We start from the raw sequence: 24596 nt of genomic DNA on the forward strand, positions 1-24596 counted from the left end.
ATAGTCAAAAATTGATGCAACAACGACTGATAACTAGTTAAATATGTAATTTATGTAATTTGTCACAAAATAGGTTTATCGCAAGGTAAAATTCATTAAATTTTATATATATATATATACCAGATAATTAGATCGTTCCATTGTACGGAAAGTACGATATAATATGAGCGGTTACAGGAATTTAGAAATGTACGCGGTATATAAAGAAAAATATAATTTCTAATTCTAGGTATATTTTTTGATAACTTACATTAAAAGCTACGGGATCTTCGATGCGTTAGATGAAGAGTTTTGCAGACAATTGATTTCGTTTGCGCTAAAGCGACCGCGCCGATAAGATTATTCATTAGGTGATATGCCGAATACACGTATTTTGACTAAAAGCAGAGTCTTCTCTCTGTTAAAAGTGTCGAAACACCTAGATTTAACCTTCTCTCCGAATAACCGAATAATTGCGCACGCAATTCATTATAATCGCTTCGTTTTCAAAGAATTCTGTATGATAAACAGAAATATATACGTCTTTCAATGTTTGACTGCATATATGTCTTTCAATCTGAAACTAATTAATATATGTTCTGCTTTATTACGTCATTCAAGTAATCGCAAATGTAATTATTAGCTATTCAATCATTATAAAATTGCTACTATTTTCCGTCAATATTACTGCTATAGAAAGTACAAAATTTGAGAGAATTTTGCTCGTAGATTGCTGAAACATAAATAGAATAGAATTTTATTAGCACCTTGATATAGATTGAATTATCTCATTTATCTAATAGTCTATAATATTTATGCGAAAAATGTGCATCGATTACGTAAATTTATATGTTATTACTAGAACTTTGAGGCCATAGAGATTATATAATCGTTTGACTTAGAAAACAAATCAGAAAAAATGTCGAGTCGAGCACAAACGATAAAAATAATTGTCATAAATAATTAAGAGAGATAAATACGATGGAGAGAGAGAGGGTGAGAGAGAGAGAGAGAGAGAGAGAGAGAGAGAGAGAGAGAGAGTGTGTGTGTGTGTGTGCGTGTGCGTGTGCGTGTGCGTGTGCGTGTGCGTGTGTACGTGTGTGTGTTGATTAAGAAAATCCTAAAGCTGTATTATCGACTAAATTATATAATTTTTGTATATCAAATCTTTTTCTTTTTCATAGATTCGAAAATTCTTTTCCAGGATTGAAGTGTATGTATTAATACGTGTTTATGAGATGGAATTTATGCTGAGAACGACAAAAAATTTCGAAATTGATATATTTTTTTACCATTTCTTACGAACGCTTTATCGCGACGAATTTGTTATATGAAAATTGACACGAACATGCGACTGCACGTATCATAATGTGCGTGAGATATTGATATGATAATATATAAATGACATATCGATGCGTAGATATGAAAACAGCTCTGGTGACTTCATCGGAGTTCAAGCTTCGCTTTAGGATCTCCTTAAGAGAGTGCAATATTTAAATATATAAAGTACACCAGAAAATCTGATTATCTGGTGATTGTAATTAATGCCATCTTCTTCAGTATCTTCTTTTCTATCTTAATTTGTATGTTCTTTTCTAACTTAATTTTATTCAGTTTGTGTATTTTTGCATATATAATATATAATCTGTTTGAGCTGATCTTACAAATTTTTATGTTTTAAAATATTATGTTTTAAATTTTTATGTTTTGAAATCATTGGCTCTAGTGCGAAAAGCTGCGATCAGTTCACAACATTTGCTGTCGACACCTTTTTTGCAGAGATCACATTCACAGATTGGTTCTCGTGGTTGTCGACGATAACATTTGGGAGGACATGGGGGTGGCTTTGTCTCGCAACAGCATGGAGCATAAGGATCCTATAAATTATTGCAATTAAAGAATTTAATCAAAGAACAAAATAAGTCAGGGACACGCAAAAATTTTGCGAAACACACAAAATTAATTAAATTTTTGATTAATTTTAAATAAAAAATTAGAATATATATATGTTAATATGGAACATTTTAATCAAAATTATTAGGTCTATAAAAATGATAAGAATTTATTTCACATGTATATCTTTTTCATTTTATCTTTTTCACTCTGTCTGTATTTAAAACTTTGTATTAAATAATATGTAGTCTAATTCATCATCTTTTTTTTAAATTAATTTTGATTAATCTCTTTCGTGAGTTACAGTTAATTTCAATTATAAGACATATTTCTTACACAAAAGGGACAATGGACTTATTTATTTATGATTTATAATGCATAACAATAGTGCAGAAAATTGTTTAATAAATTTATGAAGAAAAAGTTCATGTTTTTCTAATAATCAATTTAGAAAATATGATAATATCAGCATACTTTTGATTTTTTGTTTTATACCTGCATTTTTATGTAACAACATGAAGGACAAATTTGACTAGGAAGTATGTATGGTTGTTTCTCCGTACAAGGTGGACCTATGTCAGTATCTTCTTCAGGTTTCTCTGGTTTACATCTCTTTTTCGGTTTTCTTTTCTTGGAAGGAGGACACATTGAATAAAATTTCTCTGTACCCCATTCTACTCCTAATTGTACTGTACAAATAACTTAAGATAATTTTTTTCTTAATTTTTATAAAATACTGATTAGAATATTATTAAATGCATATATATAACATAGAATATAATATATAATGTGTAATATATTTGATTGATTTTATATTAAGAGTTTGTAAGATCATTGTGTATCGATTATTTTAATGTGAGAAAATAAATTTACCGTAATCGAATAATTGTTCTAAAATATTCTCTTGGGATGTATCATCCGTCATAATGGGCGAAGATAAAGATTAATTTTATTCCAATTTTGATATTATGTAAAAGTATAGCAATCATGATCATTCACAATTCATTTTCATGTACGTATTATTATTAACATTATCAGTCATTTGTGACAGATGAAATGTCTATCACATATTCTCAAAAAGACAAGTTGCAAATTTCAAGATATTTAATATTTTAATGAGGACTTGATTAGATGGCATGAGCTTGTGCATATTTGAGCGAATTTAGCGGCGAGTTAGATTGCGTATATTGAAGTATAATTTAGAGGTGATAAATAGTTTATTAGATGTGAAACTAAGAGAAGAGGAAAAGAATAAGGAAACGGAAAATAATAATAATAGGAAATGTAATGTATAATAGAATCGAGAGAAGAGAGAAAACGATAAGTTAAGAGACGGGGAAAGAAAGGAACAAAATTTAAGTTAAGCCAAGAAGAGATTGGAAAATTTAGGAGAAGGAGGAACGAGAGAAGAGGTAATTGGGAAGAGGTAAAGGTTGGAAATTGAATCCGGATTTCTTGTAAGCTATTAGACCACCAAGGCCTTGGATTCAAGTTCCGGCCGAGGTAATATTTTTCGCAATAAATTTATTAATAGTTTCAACATATTAACATATTAACATATTAATTAATTAATCTTTATAATGATGCTTGATGGTAGCATCAAATTATTAAAATTACTTGTCAATTTATTTCGCGATTACTAGAATAGTTTAATTGCATTTATAAGTCCGGAAAAACAATTCGGCGTAATAGGCATTTTCTAGTATTGATTGTGTTTCTCACATGTGCGGTCTAAAATAAAGATTCTTAATATTGTTTAACAATATTTATTATTATTTAAACCTATTCTAAAAACGCGCGTCTCTCATTCTTTTACCATTCGAGTAAGCCGCATACTTAAGTTTTTTACATACTGTTACTCCAGCTGCGTTATTTACTTAGATGGCGTTAGCGCACAGCAAGTTTCATCATTCCTAAATCCCGGGCATCATCCCCGGCAATGGAAGAGTTCATATGAATGAGCTTGATTGATTTTTACCTGTGGATTTAACCAATGTTTAGGCAAATAGACCCGCTTTGCCGATTTGAACTCGCCCATTTACACCCATTCATTGTCAAGGGATACGCTTGGATATGCATCTGTGAAATCAGTGTAAAATCATTGCTATTATTTTGTCGTATTGACATATTATTTCTCTTAGGAAGCTTGTTACGTTCTGAAAACGGAGTGACTATTACAAAAGTTAACAAATTCAGGTATGGAAGTTATAAATATTTTAGTAAATTCGCTATTACTTTTGTAATTTTCATCTTGTTTTAAAAACGATAATAAAGCTCGATCTCACCAATTCTGATTAAACTAATCGGTCGATTAAATTTTAGTATTGCCAACTACAGATTTGTTCGCGTCGCATGCTCCAACATGCTCCTATTTCTTTCAATCGTAACTTCTACTCACTCAATGCGCTCGTAGAGTGAGTAGGAATTATGATAGAAACATAGACATATAGCGTTTTCTCAGCTCGACCGAGTTTGCATTAACTTGCATTGAAGTAATGATGTTTCGTGCTCTCCTATTGGTAGAGCGTGTAACGTCAACCAATAAAAAAAGAATTTTTTAACCCAAGTTGGTGCAAACTCGATCGGGCCGAAAACGCTAATAATATCTTTCATAGAGCTTATACTACTAGAGAGAGAATGATCTAGCCAACCAATGAGTGGAAAGTATGAGCAAGATCTGAGAGAAGATGTATTTCTATCCTGCTCAGTAACTTTTCTTCTTTCTGCGCATGTGCCAAAAGAGGATAGAAGAGGATAGAAAGATATTTCTGTTCTTTAGATCTTGTTCATAGTTCGACATCCGTATTCCCATTCCAGTAGTATAAGCTTTATGGTATTTCTAGACCGAGCTTTGTCAGAAATTTGGAGAGTTGGGGATAACCCTCATTTAGAAAAGGCACGCACTCATGATTGAGCCAGAGGATCGATTCTGTATCTTGAAATGAGGTAAAAATTACAAAAATGAGCGAATTTACTAAAATACTGATTATTTCATTGGTCAATACCTAGTAAATTTGCTCGCTTTTGTAATTTTCACCTTGTTTAAAGATATAGAATTGACTCTCAAGTGCATTCTCTCTCATACATGCGCGAAACGAAAGAGAAGTATTTTGAAGTATTGCTAGATTCACACTGAATCCGATGTGCGTCGTATGACGTTCTGCAACCAATCAGAAAATAGAATTTTATTTCGTATGGACGATACGAAGCAAAAGCCTGTTTTCTGATTGATTGCAGAACGTCGTATGACGCACATCGGATCCAGTGTGAATCCAGCATATGCGAACAAATCTTACAAAACTGAAAACATAACCTAATTATCTGGCAGCTGTAAACGATGTGATAATAACAGTACAGGTCCTTATTAGTCGAAAAATTTCATTTGCGAAAAAGTTATACACATGTAAGTACTCGGCGTCAGAAAAGGATGTTTTCAAGTTTTGTAGTTGATAATACTGAAATTTAATCGATCGATTAGCTTAATCGGAGTTGGTGAGACCGGGCCTAAAGTTTTAAATCGTTCTTCTAGCATTCTACACTGTTTTCTCTTGATTGTATGCACTAGTGCACGTTGAAGGGTCTGTTTTTTATTGCTGTACTTTCTGAACTAGTACACACAATGCAATAAGTTGAAATGAAACAAATATACATTTCACCAGTCCAGAGTGCAGCAATGAAACAGACCTAAAGTTGTTAAACAATATATACATTGATTTAAATTGTGAATGTTTGAAAGATTGTAGAAGTAAAATTCAAATATTCGAATTACAAAATATATTTTACTTAATAGCTAAATAGCATAATAAAATGTATTAAGGATTTCATGCAGGATTTAATTCGTTTCTATATTTTTATTAAACGTATAGTTTTATGTCGATTTGTGTACAACGGTTTTAAAGTGCACTGAGTGTGTACCAGCTCTGCCAGTGAAAAATGCTAAAAGAGAAAACGCTATAAGTATTTATTAGTCATCACTGAAACGTAACTTGTATTTACAGATATTGACATATCTTCTAGTAGAAGATCCTCAGCAACCAGAGTCGATTGGTACACTGTCGACAATGTCGTCTGACATAATTGATGAAACCGTCGAGTTAGACCCAGTAACTGGTTTATATTGCACGATGTCTTTGTTTACCAATGTCACAAATATCGCTGAACTACGCGAGAAACTCATTACCGAGAAGCTTGATTGTTGCATGGTAAATGTTGCAATCATTGTAGATACTTTTCAAGCGGTGGTAGCTGCCAATAAAGCCGCCCTCAATGCTACGCGAAAGCAACTGGTTACAAAAAACATAAATACAGAAGTCTTATTTAGCATGTCTTTGTCAGATAGCATAATTTGTGCCTTGGATGAGTTTGGTCTTAGTGATGACGTTAAAAATCTCCTGATGATAATGATACACAAGGACGGTGAAGAAAAAGCTATGCTGGAGAAGATCTCAGAAAATGTTAAGGGAAACAAAGTATCCATTTCAAACCTGAAGAAATTTACAGATGAAAATCGTGTTAAAGAAACTTACGCCATCAATGTTATCGAACAGCAGAATTCTAATATTCTTGATATTATTGTTTCGAAGATTAGTGGCTCTACATTATTTCCACCAAAGAATCGAAATAGAAGGCGTATATCATATGAACAATGTGAACAGAAGAGTTGACAATATGCTAATACAGAATAATTATTAACGATAAGAAAAATTTTATTTGGAATATAATTTAAGTAAACAGTGGATATGTATAATATATGTGAACAACCCACATATTTTAATTTTTTTTTATCAGTTAATTATGTACCCTGCTAATCCACACACATATATATAACAATAACCAGTTTTTTTATGAATTATTTCGGAAAATATTACATGTGTCTCCCATACCAATAACAATTAAATATTTGTGAAAAAATATCATGTATATAATATATATGGAGAATATATATGATCAGCAATTAAATCTATGCGATTTTAATTTTTCTAATACCAAAATATTGCAAAATATTGACGCAAATTTCTAACATTGTAGCATCATTAGGCTCGACTGAACTTTTGAACTCATGATTCTGTTATTAAAACAATTCCCTCATCATCTCTTCATCATATTCTTCGACATCTTCTCTGCAAACATAAAAAATTCATAATAAATATCATTGATCTGTTTAGAATTAATTTATAAGTCAGAACTTCACAGAACATTCTACTAGGATTAATATTTAGGCCTAGGATTAAATTTTAAATCAGATTGTTGTAAACTGGCTGCAGATAAAAAAAAAGTGTATCACGGGGAGAAGCTTGGTAGGAAGGAAATGTGTCAGTTGGCAAATACTTGTGTGTTGTTTTTTTTTCTTCCTTTTTTTTATTCACTCATAAATAAGGCCAAAGATGCGTAGAAAACAATCGTTATATCCGCGAGGACACGTTACGCGTCAGATCCTGCGGAAGCGAAGTAGTAGATTCAAAGACAGCACCCCTTAAACGCACACTGAATTCGTCGTTAGTGCTTTAACAGTTTATTACGAGTACCTTGGCAGATTGCACATCTCGCAAACTGCTAAATCCGCGGCATTGAGAAAAGTGCAATGAGAACAGGTCCAGAGAGCTTGGTCGGGTGGTGGATTCGCGATCGGCTCGGTACCGACGCCTATTCCTCCACTGCCTTCCGCGGTTACGGAAGGCAACGTCCTTGAGCTGTTACCAAAAGACGACATTTGCGGAGGACGTGACGACGTGGAGGTCACGGATATCAGTTGCTCCACCGTCGCCCAATGCTCCGATTGGGCCCACTCCAATGCTTTTTGCTTGTCCTTGTTGCGGATAGCTTCGAGCAGTGGCAACATATGGTCCTGTAAAACAAAATACATATTTATTAATAATTATCGGCAATCATTGAAGCGTTATATAGCAGAGTAGAGCAGTTGTTTTAAACAAAAGACTCAAATTTAATTCTAAATGTACCTTTTCATACGCTTGACGCTCATTTTTAGCATCAAAAAAGATCACGTGATAAAATTTGAATATCAAAAGTCAATTTTGATCACTTGATCTATTTTGCTAAATGAGCATCAAGCGTTAACATGAAAAGGCATTTTTAATCTTATACATATGTACAAGAAAATCTTGAATATAAAAATTTCACTGTAACAAAAATATGAACAAGTAATCGAGATAATTGAATAATAAATTGAATGAAATTGAAGTGATTGATCTACTGAATATATTGCTACTTTATAGATAGAAAAATCAAAGCAAGAAATATACCTTCATTGGATACATATCCATAGTAGCGATAAAAAGGAGCAAGTGAAAATCAGAAGTTGCCTCCAGAAATTGATCGCTGTTAAATTGCTGCATGTAAGTGCACAATGAATTGAATTCCTGAACTTGTCCATCGACCTGCCTGAAATAAAGATGTTTATATGAATAATTTTATTAACTATACTCATTTATATACAATGTATTTGTCTGTAATACCTGTTCTCCACTGGAAATGGAGTAATGTTATCATCCGTGAAAAAGGTGAACTGTGGAGTAAGTGGAGTGGACGCAGGTACATCTACCAATAAATATTCTACTGGCAAAGGTCTTGCTAGTCTTGTTACCTCATTTCCATACGTATCTTTCTCCTAAAGAAAAAAAAAACATGTTCACATTATAAAAATCATATTCAATCAATATTGTTTCAATGAATAAAAGAATTACACAAAAAACAGCATATATATTTATTTCTAAGTAAATATGGCGTTTTATTAGAAATACAATTTTGATTTGTATAGATGAGTAACTCCCTTTTTCTTTATTAACTTTTGCAGTTTAGAATTTAATACTTTCAATTATCTATGCATTAGAGAGTCAATTGTGTATCTAGAAACAAGATAAAAATGATAAAAGTGAGCGAATTTATGAGAATATTAATTTTATTGACATGTAAAGTAAATCTGCTCACTCTTATCATTTTCACCTCATTTCAAGAAACACAAGCGACTTCCTGATAATGGAGTCATTGAAGGAGGATGTTAAAAAGAGGCCGATTTTTGTCTATAAAGGTGTAAGTAAAAGGAATAGTGTTTTTTTTTTTATAGATTTTGATTTCCTGAATACGATAATGTTAATAAAAAGTTCGGGATCGATAGGAAACACCTTGAAAATTGAGCATGAACATGATATATTTCAACAAATTTCAATATTTTTATACATACTTTTCAAGGTGTTCCCCAAATGTCACGAACTTTTTAATAATTTTAATAATTTTAAAAAATCAGCCCTTTTTGAAGAATATTAAAAATGATTCGATTTTTGTCTAAAAGAATATAAGTAAAAGAAATAGTGTTTTTTGTTGATTTTGACTCTCTGAATATAATAAAATTATTAAAAAGTTCATAACATTTGCGAACACCTAGAAAAATAAGTAAGAATATTGAAATTTATTCAAATATATCATGTTCATACCTTTATGGGCAAAAATCAGCCTCTTTTTAACATCCTCCTTAGACTACTTGTTAAGAAAATTATTTTGTGGATCATCGCGCATAATAATTTAATTATATTTTTTCCTCTAAATATTTTTTTCCATGGATATTTATCGCGGCTTGCATTCCCGCTATAAAGGCAGGTCCACAATCCTCCACGATGCGACGCGAGGACGCATGCACGTGATTGGCGACGCTGTTGTCACGTGGCCAATTGCCACGCACACGACGAAAGGACAAAGCGGACACGACGACGACGACGACAGTGCGATCATGGCGACGACGGCGGCGAAGAAGGGTGATTAGTTAGTGACGAAGTGGGGTAGAGGAGAGAACGACGGATTGTAACGGAACCAAACGAAGAGAACCGAATCGCAGTACGACGAGGAGGAAAAAGGGGGCGGGAGAGGCAGCAACGAGAAGCGCGTAAGCGACGAGCGCGCGCCGCGGTGTGTGTCGGTCGGTCGGTTGGTCGGTCGGTCGGTCGCCATGCTAGTGGTTAGTTTAGTGAACTAAACATCATGATGTGGCAGAACGTTCGTATGAGCAAAGGCCCGTAGCCACGCCGCGTTAACCGGCGCGCCGTCGTTATGTTATTCACAGTAACACTCACGACGTTCGATAAACACGTATAAACACGTAACGCGAAAAGTACAAAAAAAAGTATATATACATACACACGCCACACGTAGAGAGAAAGAGAGAGAAAAAGAGAGAGAGAGGGGGGGGGGGGAATACACGTATACGGATTATAGAATAAAGAGAGAAATAAAGTAGAGAAACCCGTATAAGCGACGACTACGACTACGACTACGACGACGACAACGACAGTAACGACAGTAACGGCGGCGACGACGACGACGACGACGACGACGACGACGACGACGACGACGACGACGACGACGACGACGACGACGACAACGATAACGACGACGAAGACGACAACGACAGCGGCGGCTGCGGCAGTATTAGCGGTGGTGGTGGTGATTGTTCTCTTGTAGTGGTAGTAGTGGTGGTGGTTGTTGTTCGGTGCGAGCGAAACCGCGCGCGGCGCGACGTTAGGCCCGATGTAAATCAAAGTTGCCGAATTGAACGTACGTCGTACAGTGAGCATCGCCGCGGCACGCGCCGCGAGTGACGAGTGCCAACGGTCAGCCTCCATAACGCGGCAGGGGAGACGTTTGCGAGACGTATACACGGTACGGAAGCATTTGTAGAATCCTGCCGTATAGTCGAACGGGGAAGGAGAGAGAGAAAGAGAGGAGAGAGAGAGAGAGAGAGAGAGAGAGAGAGAGAGAGAGAGAGAGAGAGAGAGAACGGGAGAAAATCGGAGCGTCTGAACATGTGTGTAAGTGTGTCGAGCGGCTGTACGTATGCGTATGCGAAGAAGAGACGGAGATGGACGCGCTAGCCGAAAGAGAGAGAAAGTGTGTGTGTGTGTGTGTATACACACATATATATATATATATCGTAGCATGCGCGCGCGCACACCCGGAGACAGGGGGAAGAGCGAGACAGACGGAGCGCGCGCATAACATTCCCGCGCGCGGAATCCGTCTGACACGCAGTAGTAGTCTGAGAGCGGTTTTCGATCCGCGTGTTCGTGGCTCGCCGCGAGTCACAATCGGTAGAGGGTTGATTATCCGGCGGCTGGTATAGGTAAACCCGACGACGTATCCGCCGTAGTTACTAGTTTACGTAGGGGAGACTATGTGAACTGGCGCCTCTTCGTTTACTAGTCACTGCCGCTGCTGAGTGCTTGACGGCGGCGGCCGCGGTAGTTGCGGTGTGTGCTTCGTCGACGATCGACGCGACGTTGTAGTGCCCAGTCGTGAGCAGTCGTGAGGAAGTGCCTCTCCGAACACTCGATACGTTCCTCCTCCTCCACCCCGTTCACCCGTCCTCCGGCGCCTCCGATCCGAGGACTCATCGCCCCTCCTCCCCGCGACCGCTTTGTCCCTACCTCCACGCTCCCGTCTTCCTCCTCTTCCTCTTCCTCCTCCTCCTCCTCCTCCTCCTCCTCCTCCTCCTCCTCCTCCTCCTCCTCCTCCTCCTCCTCCTCCTCCTACCCTACATTTAGCGCGCGCGAGAGGCGCGACGTCGCGCTCGAGGAATGGCGAGTCCCGTGCTCCGCGAAATCTCCCCGCGACGGTTTTGGCGGGATTTTCGACGCATGCGCGCCGAGTGTCGTTCTCTTTCTCTCACACACGCGCGAGCGAACGAACTTTGTCAGTGGCTCCTCTCGGAGATCTTTCGTTGCATAATGACTTATCTATCGCCGCTGATACCGCGCCGGATACCGAGAACCTACCTAACCCCTTTTCTCGTGAGTTTCGTCCGCACGCGCCCGGATACTCCGCGAAACATGGCAAGCGCGCGTCTGGCAACCCCGGGATCGTCGTTGTCGTCGTCGTCGTCGTCGTCGTCGTCGTCGTCTTGGTCTTCGTCAGTGACATCGTTATGCGCGATCTCGTAGTTTGCTGAATCTAAAGTACGACGGTTCTCTTTAAATTGTTTAAAATCAATCTTGCTCCAAAAGAATGAAAAACTCAAGTAAAACACATAAATCATACTAATGTGAGGACATCATCATCATCTTACTTGTTACTTATAAATTCATTTTTAAGTATCAAATGACAAAATCATGATGATGTTTGATATTGTGACTCTGTTCTACTCGGGAATCTAGATGGTTATTCTTCGCTATGGAGAGTGGTGTCGTAAATTGTTGCTTTTCGAAGAACGAGTCTCTTATTTACACATTCGCGCGTATGTTTGCACAAACGCGCTCGGGAACGGCTGTGAATATCACGCTCTGAAGTGAGACTCCGAAAACTTTTATGAAAGATTGACAGTACGGCTCCCGTTAAGATCGGAGCACAGACCTTTCGCATAACGCATAATACATCAAGCATAAGAAATCAACCGATCAGAGTCTTTTATTTCATAGAAAGAAAGGAAATGAAGGACATTGATTGTCCATTTTCTTATGCAAGATTCTGTGCTTCTGCCCTTAACAAGTTTCATTCGGAAAAGAGTGATTCGGTGTATTCCTTGTAATATTTTTCGAGATAATATAGACTTGTTTTTTTTAGCTGAATTTCTTGCACCTGTTTTTTCTCCAACATAAACGAAGAATACAAGATGTCTCATCCTGCGTAGTCAATTAGAAAGTTTGCCCAAAAAGTTACAATATAAAGCCGCTATTAGAAATTTACGATCAATAAGAAATTTGCTCCAAAATTATTCGATCACATCATTATATATAATAATAAAACACTATTTTTATATATGAGAAAAGATGAAGTGTGCAAATTCTGCTTTCATAATGAATAGTTCTATTTACACGAGCAGAAAGGGAAAATCGGAGTATTAAAGATTAGAGAGATATTGAGTTAACTTGAACCATCGAATGGTTCCGTCCAAAGGTTAATGTTCTCAGGTTAAAGTGTTTCGCCGGAAGTAAGATTTAATTAGCATTTATTATTATCGACACCGAGTTTTCAACGAGAATCATATCTTACTGTCTTCGAGTGCGCGTTCAAAGACCAGCAGTCTACAAAAACCTGTATGATTAGGCTTCCTCTATTATCAAGTTAAATTATCAAAAATCGAGTGATGACAAAACAAAAAAAAAGTCCAACGTCTATTAATGTAGATTAACTTTAATCTCGGTTCAAGTAACTCTTCATCTTTTTCTTAAAATTAAATTACATTCGTAGGAACGTGCATTAGAAAAAGATGAAAAGAGTAAATAAAATCAGGATTAAAGTTAATCTACATCAACAGAAATGCGACGTAAATCTGAAAAAAATCAAATCCGACGTTTCCAATGATCACATCGCAATGCGCATTATTCAAAATAATTAAAAAAAATTATTCTCGCTTAATTTCTTATTTATAGAACAAAGGGAACGTCGACGGTTATGGAAATTAAAATAGCTCGTTTACATAAATATCGAAATTGGACGTGGAGATAAGTATCGCCGCCATCAATTACCTGCTAGAACGCAGGCGGTGTGTTTTGAGACGTAATTTTATCGTGTTCAGCAGTGTGTTATCACACACGTGTTGCGTACCGTAATTTACATTATACGGCACTTATCAAAAATTTTCCAAGAGCGCACGGTCAAGGTGATCAAGGCGACGGGGAAGGGACGTGAAGGGAAGAGAAGGGTTAAGGGCGAGCGGCATCAGCGGGCGAGCTCAAGTCGTCGGTCGAGCTTTCCCGCCTTTCAAATATCCCGGACACGAATCGAATTCGCGCGGTGAGTGTGTTTACCCGTCGTCACGTGTGCGACGACAACGACGACGACGATGACGACGACGACGACGACGACGACGACGACGACGTATCGATTCTTCCGAAACGCGCATTGAAGCCTTCAAGGCGAGCAAAACGGACGAGTGGACCAGTCGCGTCGACGTAAAGACGTAAACAATACTGTGAGAGACGTCGTCGTTTGTACCCGTGCGCATACGAAAGAGAAAAAGAAAGAGAGAGAGGAAGAGAGAGAGAGAGATACACATTTGTTAACGGGGAAAACGTCGATGACTCGATGACGCACGAGGTGCTATATGGGTCAAGGAATATAGGCCGACATGACGGCGGCGGCGGTTTCGCGTCGCGCGTTCTTGAAACCGGGAAAGTCCACGGCGACGACGGAACGGCAGACGAGTCTACGGTCGAGTCGGCGCGTGGAAACCACGTAGTTAGAGAAGGATTCCGCGCGAGAAAAGCGACGATGTGATAGACTACAAAGCGGAACAGAGAACGGCGCGCAGCGGCAGAAGAGAGAAAGAGAGAGAGAGAGAGAGAGAACGACGGACGGTACCGAGTGTTTTGTTTACATACGCGGTTGACGGCGTGACCTTTTACAAGACTCCTTTCCCGCGTGAATCGGCAGTGCCTTGCGTGACACGCGTTATCGAAGTTGGTTGGTTTTGCCAAAGGCAAAGCTTCGTTCTCTGTAAGACGTGCGCGATTCTCTCGCTTTTCTATCTAGAGTCAGTCGAGAACCGCGTTATATATGTGAAAGAGAAAATTCGCGATATCCTTCCTAGTGGCGAAAGCGGCATCAGCGCGATTAAACGTCGTCGCGATCTGTTTCAGGGATACGTAAACTGACGCTACGCCTCGCAATTCGTGGCGTGATGTTACTCAAACAGGTAAATCTCTCTTCCGGAGTAAACTGAGCGGGATGTGAATGGAAAAAACGGTGGATAACATTTTGACGACGACGGGAATGGTTGACGAATTGCGGCAGATATTTTCTCATCTTTTAACTTAATCGCAGTTTAACTCAATGAAAAATTTGATTTCATTGATTTCGTTGAGTCTAATAATAGAGAGAATAAAGAAGAAAGGGCTTTACGCATGTGTCTTGTGTGTATGAGCACTGTGTGTTTCCGCGTATGTTTGTGACGAAATTGCGTAGGAGGATACGCACGTGTACGTGTGCGATTACGCTTTCAGATGCTGGATCCGAGCGTATTAACGGACCTGGAGGAGCTGACGCTTTGCGGTTGCTGCAAGCAGAAGTACAATGACGTAGAGCAATGCCCCAAGTATCTTAGCTGCAAGCATTACTTCTGCTTACGGTGCATCGAGAGCAATCTGCTGAAGGGACGCGATCTGCAGTGCGCGCATTGCTGGAAAACGACGGATTTGGGTAACCAAGGCGCGGACGCTTTACCGACTCACTCTGCTCTACTTGCCTTGGCCAACAATTTGTCGCGTCTCAAGATCACGACAAACAATACGTCCGGCAAACCTGACAAGGAGAGGAAGGTAATTTTGTCTGACTTTTTTTCCTACACAGAAAAAAAAATGTTTGGTTGAGTTAACTAGAATTCTGGTAGAAAAAAAAAATGAATGATCTAGAATTCTAATTCAATCTACAAGATTTCTGGTTAGTCTATTAAAATTCTAGTTGAAATAACAACATTTAGTAGATTTAGTAGATTCAGAAATATAGTAGGCTTAATCGAAATTCTGGATCGTTCATTTCCTACCTGAATTACAGTTAATTTAATCAAACATTTTTTTCCGTGTAGTGAAATTTTTCCTTGAAATCTCACTGGTCGACTCGATATTTTTCATGCTTGAAATATTCGGCGATAATATACTGAGAACAGATAGAGACTGTGAGAAAATGCATGAAAAGTCACTTCAAATATAACTAGATAAGATGACTATTGTAAAAGAGGAGCGTGACCTGTTGCGATTATCTATTTGGAAACGATATGAAAAGTATCTTGGATGTACATATATTTAATTTTGAGAAAATAAAACAGGAAAATTGCATTGTCAGTGCTATATATCAAGATGAAACACAATTGGAGTAAAGTCATTTTCTCATACGATTTGTTTAAATTCAAAATATGCTGTCGAGATGTCTCTCGTCCATTTCAGTAGACTAATTTTAATATCGATTTAATTTACTTTTCATCTTTTTTTAATGCCCGTTTCTACCAATGTATATTAATTTTAATAATTTTAATCTCAATTCAAGTAACTCTTCACCTTTTTCTAAAAATTAAAAAATTCTAAGAATTAAAAAAAAATAAAGAACAAATTGAATCAAGATTGAAGTTAATCCAAGAACAAGAAAAAGAATAAAAAGTATGTTTAAATCGAGATTAAAGTTAATCTACATTGATAGAAATGAACATCTGTCAAATAAAATTGAACCGCGTGGACGACAAAAGATTCGGCCGCCACAATATGTAGCGTGCGGTGAGCTTTTGTTGAGAGGGACGAGATAACCGAAAGCGAGACGCATGTATGAAGCCATATCGAGAAGGAACGCTCCCGGCAATAATAGGATGATGTTGTAAGAATGTCATCACTTCTCTTCCCCCTTCCCCTCCCTCCCCAAGTGAGGAAATTTCTGAATCTGCAGTAATTTTATATATCTTATCCCTTAAAATGATCTCGAGATGTCCCTAGGAGGAATAACAATTTCATATTGCAACACTTCCTTTCGGCGGGTCGTGAACCTTCGTGTTTATCGTGTAAACACGTGGACGGTTTCTCCTCGTGAATCGATAACGCTTAAATATTTTCGCAGAGCGAGAACTGTCACACACACGGAATGCCGCTAGCATTGTGGTGTGCGACATGTTGCACGGCGCTTTGTAGGGCGTGCGCAAGCCCACAGGATCACCCGGGTCATCAGATCAAATCGCAAACCGATGCCAAAGAACAGCTCATATCCGACGTAAGTCCCTATTTATTATTTGTTTTACTTATTTCACGATAAAAACTAAGCGAGAGAGAGAGAGAACTAATGACGTCAAAACGCGTCTGTAGGTTCAATTGGAGTTAGTCACCGTGGGTAAACTGTCGACGGAGATTCAAAGACTGGCCGTGCAGCAACGTGAGTTTCTAATAAAGGTGCTGGAAGCGTGTGTGACGTTGAAGACGCATGTAGAGACGGATCTGCAAAATGGCTGGAGTCACTTTCCCGAGATAACGGACGCGCGCGAGACTCTAGGCAAGACGAGGGCTGGACTGCAGATGAGCGAGACTCCGGGAGATGTCTACAGTCTGCACTCGCAGTTAATTCTCGAGAAACAAAGGTTGCAGTCGAAATATCAAGAGATGATGTTACAGTGTCAACTAGATGATCTCATTGGAAACTCTGGAGTGATATTTGACTTCGCCTTGCTAAAGCAGGCATTGGCGGGGATACATACGGGAGATCCGATTGTCCCTCAAGGAAATGGCGGTCGCTTGCCGAATCATCTCGCGGCTTCGCATAATCCGATTTTGTTCCTCGCGAATTATTGCATGTCGCAATTGTATACACGTCACGTTGTTAGCAAGCAACAGCACATGCAGAACGGCTCGATGGAGTATCATCATTCAAGTATGATGCCACCACCGCCCCAACAAGCACCATCCGTTCACGTTCATCAAGGTCCACCGGCGCCACCATCGGGACCGGGACCCAACCAAGCTCCCCAGCAGCTTCTCATTCCACCCGGTTCGCCGTCCGTTAAACCCGTACCACCTGCACCGCCCAACGCCATGTTGCATCCGCAGCAACAGTCAACGTTCATGCCTGACGCGGTCGGCACTGGCGCCGGTGGCGGTAGTCTAGTGACCGTCCACTCGTCCCCGCAACCGCCGTCCAACGCGATAACGGCGACGTTGACGCGAGGTCCTGCGAATCCTTATCCTCTATACTACTTCAACATCGAGGTGAATGGTTCACCGCACGGGCGCATCGTGATCGAAGTGCGACCAGACGCGGCACCGAAGATGGCCAAGAACTTCAGCGTGCTGTCAACGGGAGAGATCGGATTCGGGTACAAGGGATGCACGATATTCCAGTGTTGGGAAGGCGAGTCCGTGATCACAGGTGATTTCGAGCTTAACAACGGCCGCGGTGGACGCAGCATATTTGACGACGGTTATTTCATGCCGGACGATACCAAGTTCCCGGCGGTTAGGGGCGCGGTGGGTATGAGGCGGACGCAGAAACGACACGACAACCTCGGCATGGTCGGCTCGCAATTTCGCATAATCCTGCAGGAGATGCGCGGCTTTACTGGCATCTTCGGTCACGTTGTCGAGGGATTGGAGCTGGTGGAGAAGATATCTACGTACGGCGATCAGACCGGCAAGCCTACCAAGAATATTCTAATCACGAAATGCGGTAAATTGTAACGTTTATGATGTCGCTGTCGCGCGGTTTGTTGCAACGCGGGGTAATTCTCCGAGAAATGAGTATACACTCCGTATATATGTATATATACATATATATATATATATATGTGTGTGTGTACATATGATATAACGCCGTATACAACACGCGTTTTCTTGCTCTAGATAACCGAAAGAAAGTCGCCACGGTATCCCCGACTCCGCGTGCGTTCGCGGCACGAGAGAAACCTATAATACGTAAGAAGAAATGTGCAAAAAGAAATCACGTTATACACGTAATTGTCCGGCGACGGGAGACGATTATTGTTATTATTATATCCGCCGCGCGTATATCCGCTCGGGGAAATCGTCGCGATACGTTTATTAGCTCCGCGAATCCTCGAACGTTCCGTACGAGTCATGCAACTTAATTAACTATTAACAATAGTGTCTAAAGATGTCGAATCTATTTTTAAAACATGGGCGTGCGCGAGAAAAAGAAAAAGAGAAAAAATCCATATTTTGCTATTGACTGGGAATCGATACGAGATTCTGCTAACAATAACGACGATGATCGATATACACAGAGACACACATACACACATACGTACCTCAGAGATCGACCGTGATATCGATACGACTTCTCTAGCTGATACGACATATTTGTTTTTTTAGGGAGAGAGAGGTCTGACCGTTTATTTTGGCTATTATCGGCATTAACTCTTCTACGACATTGTAGTTCATAGAGCGCGTATCGCGCGTTGAACGTGATATAATGGAGAAAATAATACCGCGCGCGAATCGCGGCGGACGGTTCTCCGGCCGGCTGCGAGCGCAGCTAATGTTTTAGGTCATAGATAGCGAATAATAAAAGGATGAAAAAAAAATGCACACGTAGAATAATCTGGGAATTTAAGTGTAGCGAACTGTCGGAGGGAACCGAATCGTGTGTTATGTACACGACATATTTACGAAGAAACGAAAGAGACAGATCTGCACGCGAGCAAACATTCGACTCTTTCGATTCTTGTTCTTTTTTTTTTTTTTCGCCGACTTTCGCGACTTGCTGCTAAAGTTGTGAATCGCGCGATTCCATACGCGGGTCTCTCGTTTAGATATTTTAGCCGAGAGAGCAAGAAGAGATATCGGTATAGTTAATCACGTAGGAGGGCAGTTTATGGTTCGTCGGACACGGCGTGTCGTTCCGTTCCGTTCCAGGGGTGCGAGGAAAAAGAGCTAAAAGGGAAGAGAGAAAAAAAAAGAGATATTCATCGCGCGCGCGCGTCTTGCGAAGAAGAATCTTGCGATACCGCTGCTCGGATACTTGCGACTCGAGCCCGTTCCCTTTTCGTTCTTTGCGAACTAGCGAACCGTCAATGAGTTATCTGTATTTAAGATTAGATCTCAATACGTCGCAAATGTATGCAAGGCCTAAATACTACTATGTAAACCGTAAGCCTCGTGTCGTCTAATCGGGAAACGAAAGGGAAAAAAAATGATGAAATGTGCGGATATATATAACGTATATATATATATATATATTATATTAAACGAATCATTCCTCGATGCTATATATCGAAAAATACTACGATATAATGTAACTGCGTTATAACTACTCGTCTAAATCCTCGTAATGAAGTCCCATGCGTTATTATCGTTACATACAATGTCACACACGCACGCGTGTACGCGGGGAGTGGACGCGTAATCTCTCCCTCTCTCGCGAATACACGTGCGTGCGATATATTTCCACGCGCGTACAAGGCAAGGCACACTCACGCGTAATAAGCAGAAATTGCACGCCCTCGCGTCGTCGCGGATATGCCTTCTCGAAGAAAAGCCTCATTCGATGTTGAACTTGAAAGTTTTAACACTTGTTGATTAGCTGATTAAAAAAAAAAAAGAAGAACGCGTCACACGCGATCGACGTCGCGATGACTAACGTAATGCGTCACGTCGTCTTTAGGAATAAATAACTCGCTCCTGTACGATCAAGAGCGGAAATGCTGTCCGAGTCAAATGTAGCAAAAAACTGAACTGTATTTGTATCGAGCTTCTCTCTTCTCTAGAGAAGATGCCAGTAATTGGTTAGCTGGCCAGCTAAGATCTAGAGAAAGTTTAACGAGACTCATAGATAGAGAAGCTCGTTCAATTTGAAACAGTTCACGATCTCCTCATGCCGGAAAGCATTTTTGCTGTCGATTGCACATGTACAATGTATACACGACGACCGTAAGGGGGTTTGGGGAGGGGGGGGGGGGGTTAGATGATTATGTGTTCGAACGGATGGATGAATGAACGAAATCTCTTGTTTCGATCCCGAAACGGGAAAGACTCCGACAATTGTAACTCTTAGTACGTAATCGTAGACGCAATCATAAAGAAAAGAACATATTGTATTGAAGCGAGTGAAGATCAGGCCCACCTGTACACGTACATATATACAAAATACACATATATATATATACACACAGATACAGATACCTATGCGCGCGCGTATATATATACAAATATATAAACTACGTATATTTTTATGAACGTGATGAGGTAACAACGCATAGCTTGTAATATCGATTTTAACGACCGACCGATTTACCTGGCCCCTCGCGTGCGATTAAACGATTGAGCGGCTGTAAGACTAAGCACTTGGACAAGTTTTTTCCTCGCCTTTCTACCTCGCCATTATTTCCCTCCGTATCTCTCCTTTTTCTTCCGCTCTCTTTTTCTCTCTCTCTCTCTCATTCCTTGCTCTCGAGTTGCGATGATCATTGAAAACGCAAAGATCGTGATTTTTTTTTCAGGTTCGCGGTAATCACACCGTAGGAGCCATCATTTAAACGAATTTTATTATTTCATTATACATGTACGAAGTGAACGTTTATTGCTCCAACTTAAATGTATTTTTAATCAATCGATTTTTGAGTTATAAAACTATTCTCCTTTCATGTATTATAATTTGTTCATATCCTATATCTATATCTTAAGTTGCGACAAAATTGCGTAAATTCCAATAAATATTAAGCTGCGATAGACATATGTGAAAATTCGAAGGCACTCGTTCGATATACATGTATCATTAGATCCAAGTGATTCAAGAAAACTTAATCGAATAGAAAATAAAATCGATATGTTTGAACTTACCTTGTAGAAGACATCCGGAACGTATTGTTTATCAGTCGACTCGATCACATAGCCCAATTCCGGTGCGTCTTTTGTAGGAACCAAACAGCCATCTCGTACTAACGCCATGCATTGATTGGATACCTGATAGCCCTCCATGTGTACTTGATTCTTATCATCTCCTGTAATATTTCGAAGATATATATCTGATAAGCACTAATTTTGCATGGCGTTTATAGTAGAGATTTCATAATATTCGAAGGAAATATTGTTATTATATATTATTAGGTTGATAAAAAAATTCATTCTTTTTCTGTTAAAAAGAAATTTGCTTCTGTTACATGTAATGCAAATTTCAAGCAGGCAATTTAAAGCAGCAATTTAAAAATATTTAATGTTGTCAATGAAAATGAAGTTATAAGTAACTTAACTGTACTTATATAAAATTTCTTCTTAAAAATGCAAATTTATATAAAATATAATCAAAAATGTACTAAATTTCATGTATATGTACACGAATATATTTTTCGATTGGAGATACATTAAATTTCATGACATTTTTAATAGTGTATGTGGTTAGTGTTCTAGTATGACAGGAGGAATAAATTTTTTAATCAACCTAATATTTTCGAAACAAAAGGATACATGTAATGTAAGATTGAGACTTACCTGTGACGCAAACAGTTACAAATTTTGAGCCGAAATAACCATTAGGCGAGAAGCGGCAGGGGTTTGGGTACTGATTTTGAAAGTACCCAGCCATAATGCACTCTTGAGCGGATAGGAAATGACTTTCTATATTGCGGACATGTTTGACCTGATCGAATAAAACTGACAAAGTTAATCGCCGCACATACGAATTCGGTATTAAGAATACATTACACGAGGAATAAGAGTATATCAAATTACCGTTCCCTTCTTGACATCGTCGGCTATGAGGTCAGTGAAAATCCATCCGACTCTCCTCAGATTAAGTGTCCGGCCTAATTCCTCGACTAACGCTTCCCTCTCGTCCGGCAGAAGTCTTATCGTGTCTTTTGTACTTTCCTGACCAAAAAAAGAAAAAAAAACGTAAACGTTATCTTGGTACTTCGTTAACCAAAAGTGTATGTTTATAGATTTGTCGAAGATTGTACGAGCGCTATGTACCTGCGGTGGTTCGTATATGGCCGCAACGACTGCTCTAATTCCTAGCGGAACATCCGAATGCACTTCGTATCTTCCGTATAAATAGCCGATACGTTGGTGTCCAGTGCTGCGCCAATAATTAAGAAAACGTTCTACTAAACTAGCATTTTCGAACATGACGTTGTCCACGTGCCGATAAGTCTGGCGGTTCAGAGTGATTGAGTTCGGTTGGCATTTGCTGCAGATCCCTCGCGGCCACGGCGGATGGTCTTTGCAGCCAGTCTTTATACGGCAGCTTATGTCGTCTAATTGTATAAACTTGCCCCTGCGACAAATATATACGAGATACAGTCGAACATGTTTGTAATGTTTATAATTATTTCACAACATATTTCATACGTACCTATCAACTCCGGCAGTGAGCTTCCTGAGATACGAATGAAAAGACAGGTGCTTGATATTTTGTTCCTTCAAATAAATCTCGTCAAAAGGTTCCAGAGGTGAACAGTGAACGCAGCATCCTCTCGCTCCATGCCGACAACTGTAAAAATTAATTTTCATTTTTTACTTTGAATTATTAACTTTGAATTATTTAGATTACTTACAGTTTTTCGTCACGTTTACGCTGAATTTTGCCGTCCAGTTTCCATAATTGCTCATCGATATCGTTCTCGACTACATTCGGCAGAGATCGTGACGGACCAGACGAACGATTTGTAATTCCGTTTGCAGTGTCCATTGGGCCTGATTCTAAATTATACAGAACGATATAAAAGTCTGACGAACAAAAAAATGACTTATATCCATTCAATAACTTTTTGTAGTTTATAGCGTTAGATATAAATTTTCTTTACAAAAATTTATTTAGTGACTTAACCTTTATTACACACGACGAGCCATTCGTGTCCCCAATTAATTTTTAATGCTTATAAATACACAAAAATTATTAAATAATTCTTCATCTTTGAGAAAAATTTATAAGATCGTATATTTACAAAATTATATATAAATGTTATAATTAATTATTTGGTGCTCCCCCCAATATTTCAAAGAAAAGAAATAGAACATAAATGATCAAGCGCATGTTCTAAGAGTTAATGTAAATAATAACACATTTAATATTTTGGATAATATAAACAGCATATATATATATATATATATATATATATATATAATTTTAATACTATCTATTTCAATATGTATTGTAGTATATTGTAGTTCTATCACTTGTGGGAACAAACTGATACCTGTAGAAGTGTTATTGGAGGCACTACTGGTAGATGGGGCACTCCACAATTGGGTGCCATTAGCTGGCACAAGATAAAGTATATCTCCATGAGAAAGACCGATTCCTGACACTGTTCTACTTCGAGTAGATGTAAGTGGCTCCTTCTGACTTCGTTGCTTACAGAGATTAAACCCAAAACTATTTAAATCGAAGGCTTCATAGACCTAAGCAAGAAATAATCAGAGATAAATTTTACTGGTATATATAAAGACTAGAACATCTCTTGCAATCTGTACCTTCTCGTAAAGTTGAGAAATTGTATCAGAAGGTAGTATTTCTATACGTTTTGTACCCTCTGGAGACTGCACACGTAGGATCTGGAAATAAATAAACACAGCATATAGATAAATTTCTATTTATTTAACAAAAATAAGTTTTTGAGCATTGTGTACAATAAAATTCTTAGTAACAAAATCATATATTCCTAACTCTGTATGTATTTGCTTTACTTGTATGTATGTACATGAATTCTATTTACAAACTAAACAACAAAAAAGAATATTCTAGTCATTTTATACAAGTTTTCTACATAAAGCGTGTTACAATTATTAAAATTAATACGAGGGAGATCCCTAGATTGTTAATTTTGCTGCAAATTACATAATAACATTCGAAAACCTGTCAAGTCACGAGAACAGAAAGATGGAACGTCGTTAGATTCGCTCGTTCAGGATCATCTTAATAAATCGAGAGAGACGAAGGCCAGGTAGTTTCCGTCCTGAGGGGCTCCAGAACGAGAACTCCGATACGTTCGTATCGCTCGTGTCTGGGAATTTTATTTTCGCGGCCACGTTGCGATGACAAAGTGAGCAGGGGGAAGGGGAAGGGAAACACGGCTTTTACTCGCATCGTACGAGTGCTCGGGAGCAATCTGGAGTAATCTGACCGCCGCGTGCACTTACAATATTTGACATCTCGCCGGTATCGGTGGTGCATCAGCTGTTCAGCTCGCTGTGTTATACGGCCGCACGAGTGTGCGGTGGCGCCAAAGTCCCTAGCGTCGCAACGACGCTCCGCGAGACGAGGAAAACTGTCGAGTCAACGTCGGTGGGGCTGACCTAACCTCC

The 24596-nt window shown here is 38.9% G+C and overlaps 4 protein-coding genes across 11 annotated transcripts; 2 read left to right on the forward strand and 2 right to left on the reverse strand.

Annotated features, from left to right (window-relative positions):
- Positions 1 to 738: 738 nt before the first annotated feature.
- On the reverse strand, positions 739 to 4914 carry LOC105150333 (uncharacterized). Its single transcript, XM_087410311.1, has 4 exons — positions 4158 to 4914; positions 2746 to 3951; positions 2368 to 2561; positions 739 to 1856 (listed from the first exon to the last, which is right to left on the reverse strand). Exons 2-4 carry the CDS (start codon positions 2795 to 2797, stop codon positions 1680 to 1682), a joined length of 423 nt encoding a protein of 140 aa, XP_087266437.1. The 5' UTR covers positions 2798 to 3951; positions 4158 to 4914; the 3' UTR covers positions 739 to 1679.
- Positions 3855 to 6831, forward strand: LOC105150286 (EKC/KEOPS complex subunit TPRKB). Of its 4 annotated transcripts, XM_087410310.1 has the most exons (3): positions 3855 to 3964; positions 5871 to 6074; positions 6208 to 6369. In XM_087410310.1, the coding sequence occupies exons 1-3, from the start codon at positions 3866 to 3868 to the stop codon at positions 6214 to 6216; spliced, it is 312 nt and encodes a 103-aa protein (XP_087266436.1). In that variant the 5' UTR covers positions 3855 to 3865; the 3' UTR covers positions 6217 to 6369. The 4 variants fall into 4 exon arrangements, with proteins under 4 accessions (XP_087266436.1, XP_011061569.2, XP_087266435.1 ...); XM_011063267.2 differs by having other exon boundaries at positions 3928 to 4068; positions 5871 to 6831; XM_087410309.1 differs by having other exon boundaries at positions 3944 to 3964; positions 5871 to 6831.
- Npl4 (nuclear protein localization 4) lies at positions 6558 to 24573 on the reverse strand. Of its 3 annotated transcripts, none has more exons than XM_011063284.2 (13): positions 24432 to 24573; positions 23766 to 23846; positions 23489 to 23693; positions 22847 to 22991; positions 22645 to 22782; positions 22263 to 22566; positions 22023 to 22160; positions 21783 to 21930; positions 21135 to 21295; positions 8346 to 8497; positions 8133 to 8271; positions 7398 to 7717; positions 6558 to 6992 (listed from the first exon to the last, which is right to left on the reverse strand). In XM_011063284.2, exons 1-13 carry the CDS (start codon positions 24441 to 24443, stop codon positions 6944 to 6946), a joined length of 1992 nt encoding a protein of 663 aa, XP_011061586.1. In that variant the 5' UTR covers positions 24444 to 24573; the 3' UTR covers positions 6558 to 6943. The 3 variants fall into 3 exon arrangements, with proteins under 3 accessions (XP_011061586.1, XP_011061583.1, XP_087266424.1); XM_087410298.1 differs by lacking the exon at positions 6558 to 6992 and adding an exon at positions 7201 to 7307; XM_011063281.2 differs by having other exon boundaries at positions 22023 to 22566.
- On the forward strand, positions 9777 to 20938 carry LOC105150291 (Peptidyl-prolyl cis-trans isomerase, mitochondrial). Of its 3 annotated transcripts, none has more exons than XM_011063280.2 (4): positions 9777 to 10539; positions 14817 to 15131; positions 16414 to 16563; positions 16656 to 20938. In XM_011063280.2, exons 2-4 carry the CDS (start codon positions 14817 to 14819, stop codon positions 18015 to 18017), a joined length of 1827 nt encoding a protein of 608 aa, XP_011061582.1. In that variant the 5' UTR covers positions 9777 to 10539; the 3' UTR covers positions 18018 to 20938. The 3 variants fall into 3 exon arrangements, with proteins under 3 accessions (XP_011061582.1, XP_087266429.1, XP_087266428.1); XM_087410303.1 differs by having other exon boundaries at positions 9815 to 9838; XM_087410302.1 differs by lacking the exon at positions 9777 to 10539 and adding an exon at positions 14454 to 14509.
- Positions 24574 to 24596: the final 23 nt, after the last annotated feature.

This window comes from Acromyrmex echinatior, chromosome 10 (genome assembly GCF_024713525.1).
Source record: "Acromyrmex echinatior isolate Ae372 chromosome 10, ASM2471352v2, whole genome shotgun sequence".
NCBI lineage: Eukaryota > Metazoa > Arthropoda > Insecta > Hymenoptera > Formicidae > Acromyrmex > Acromyrmex echinatior.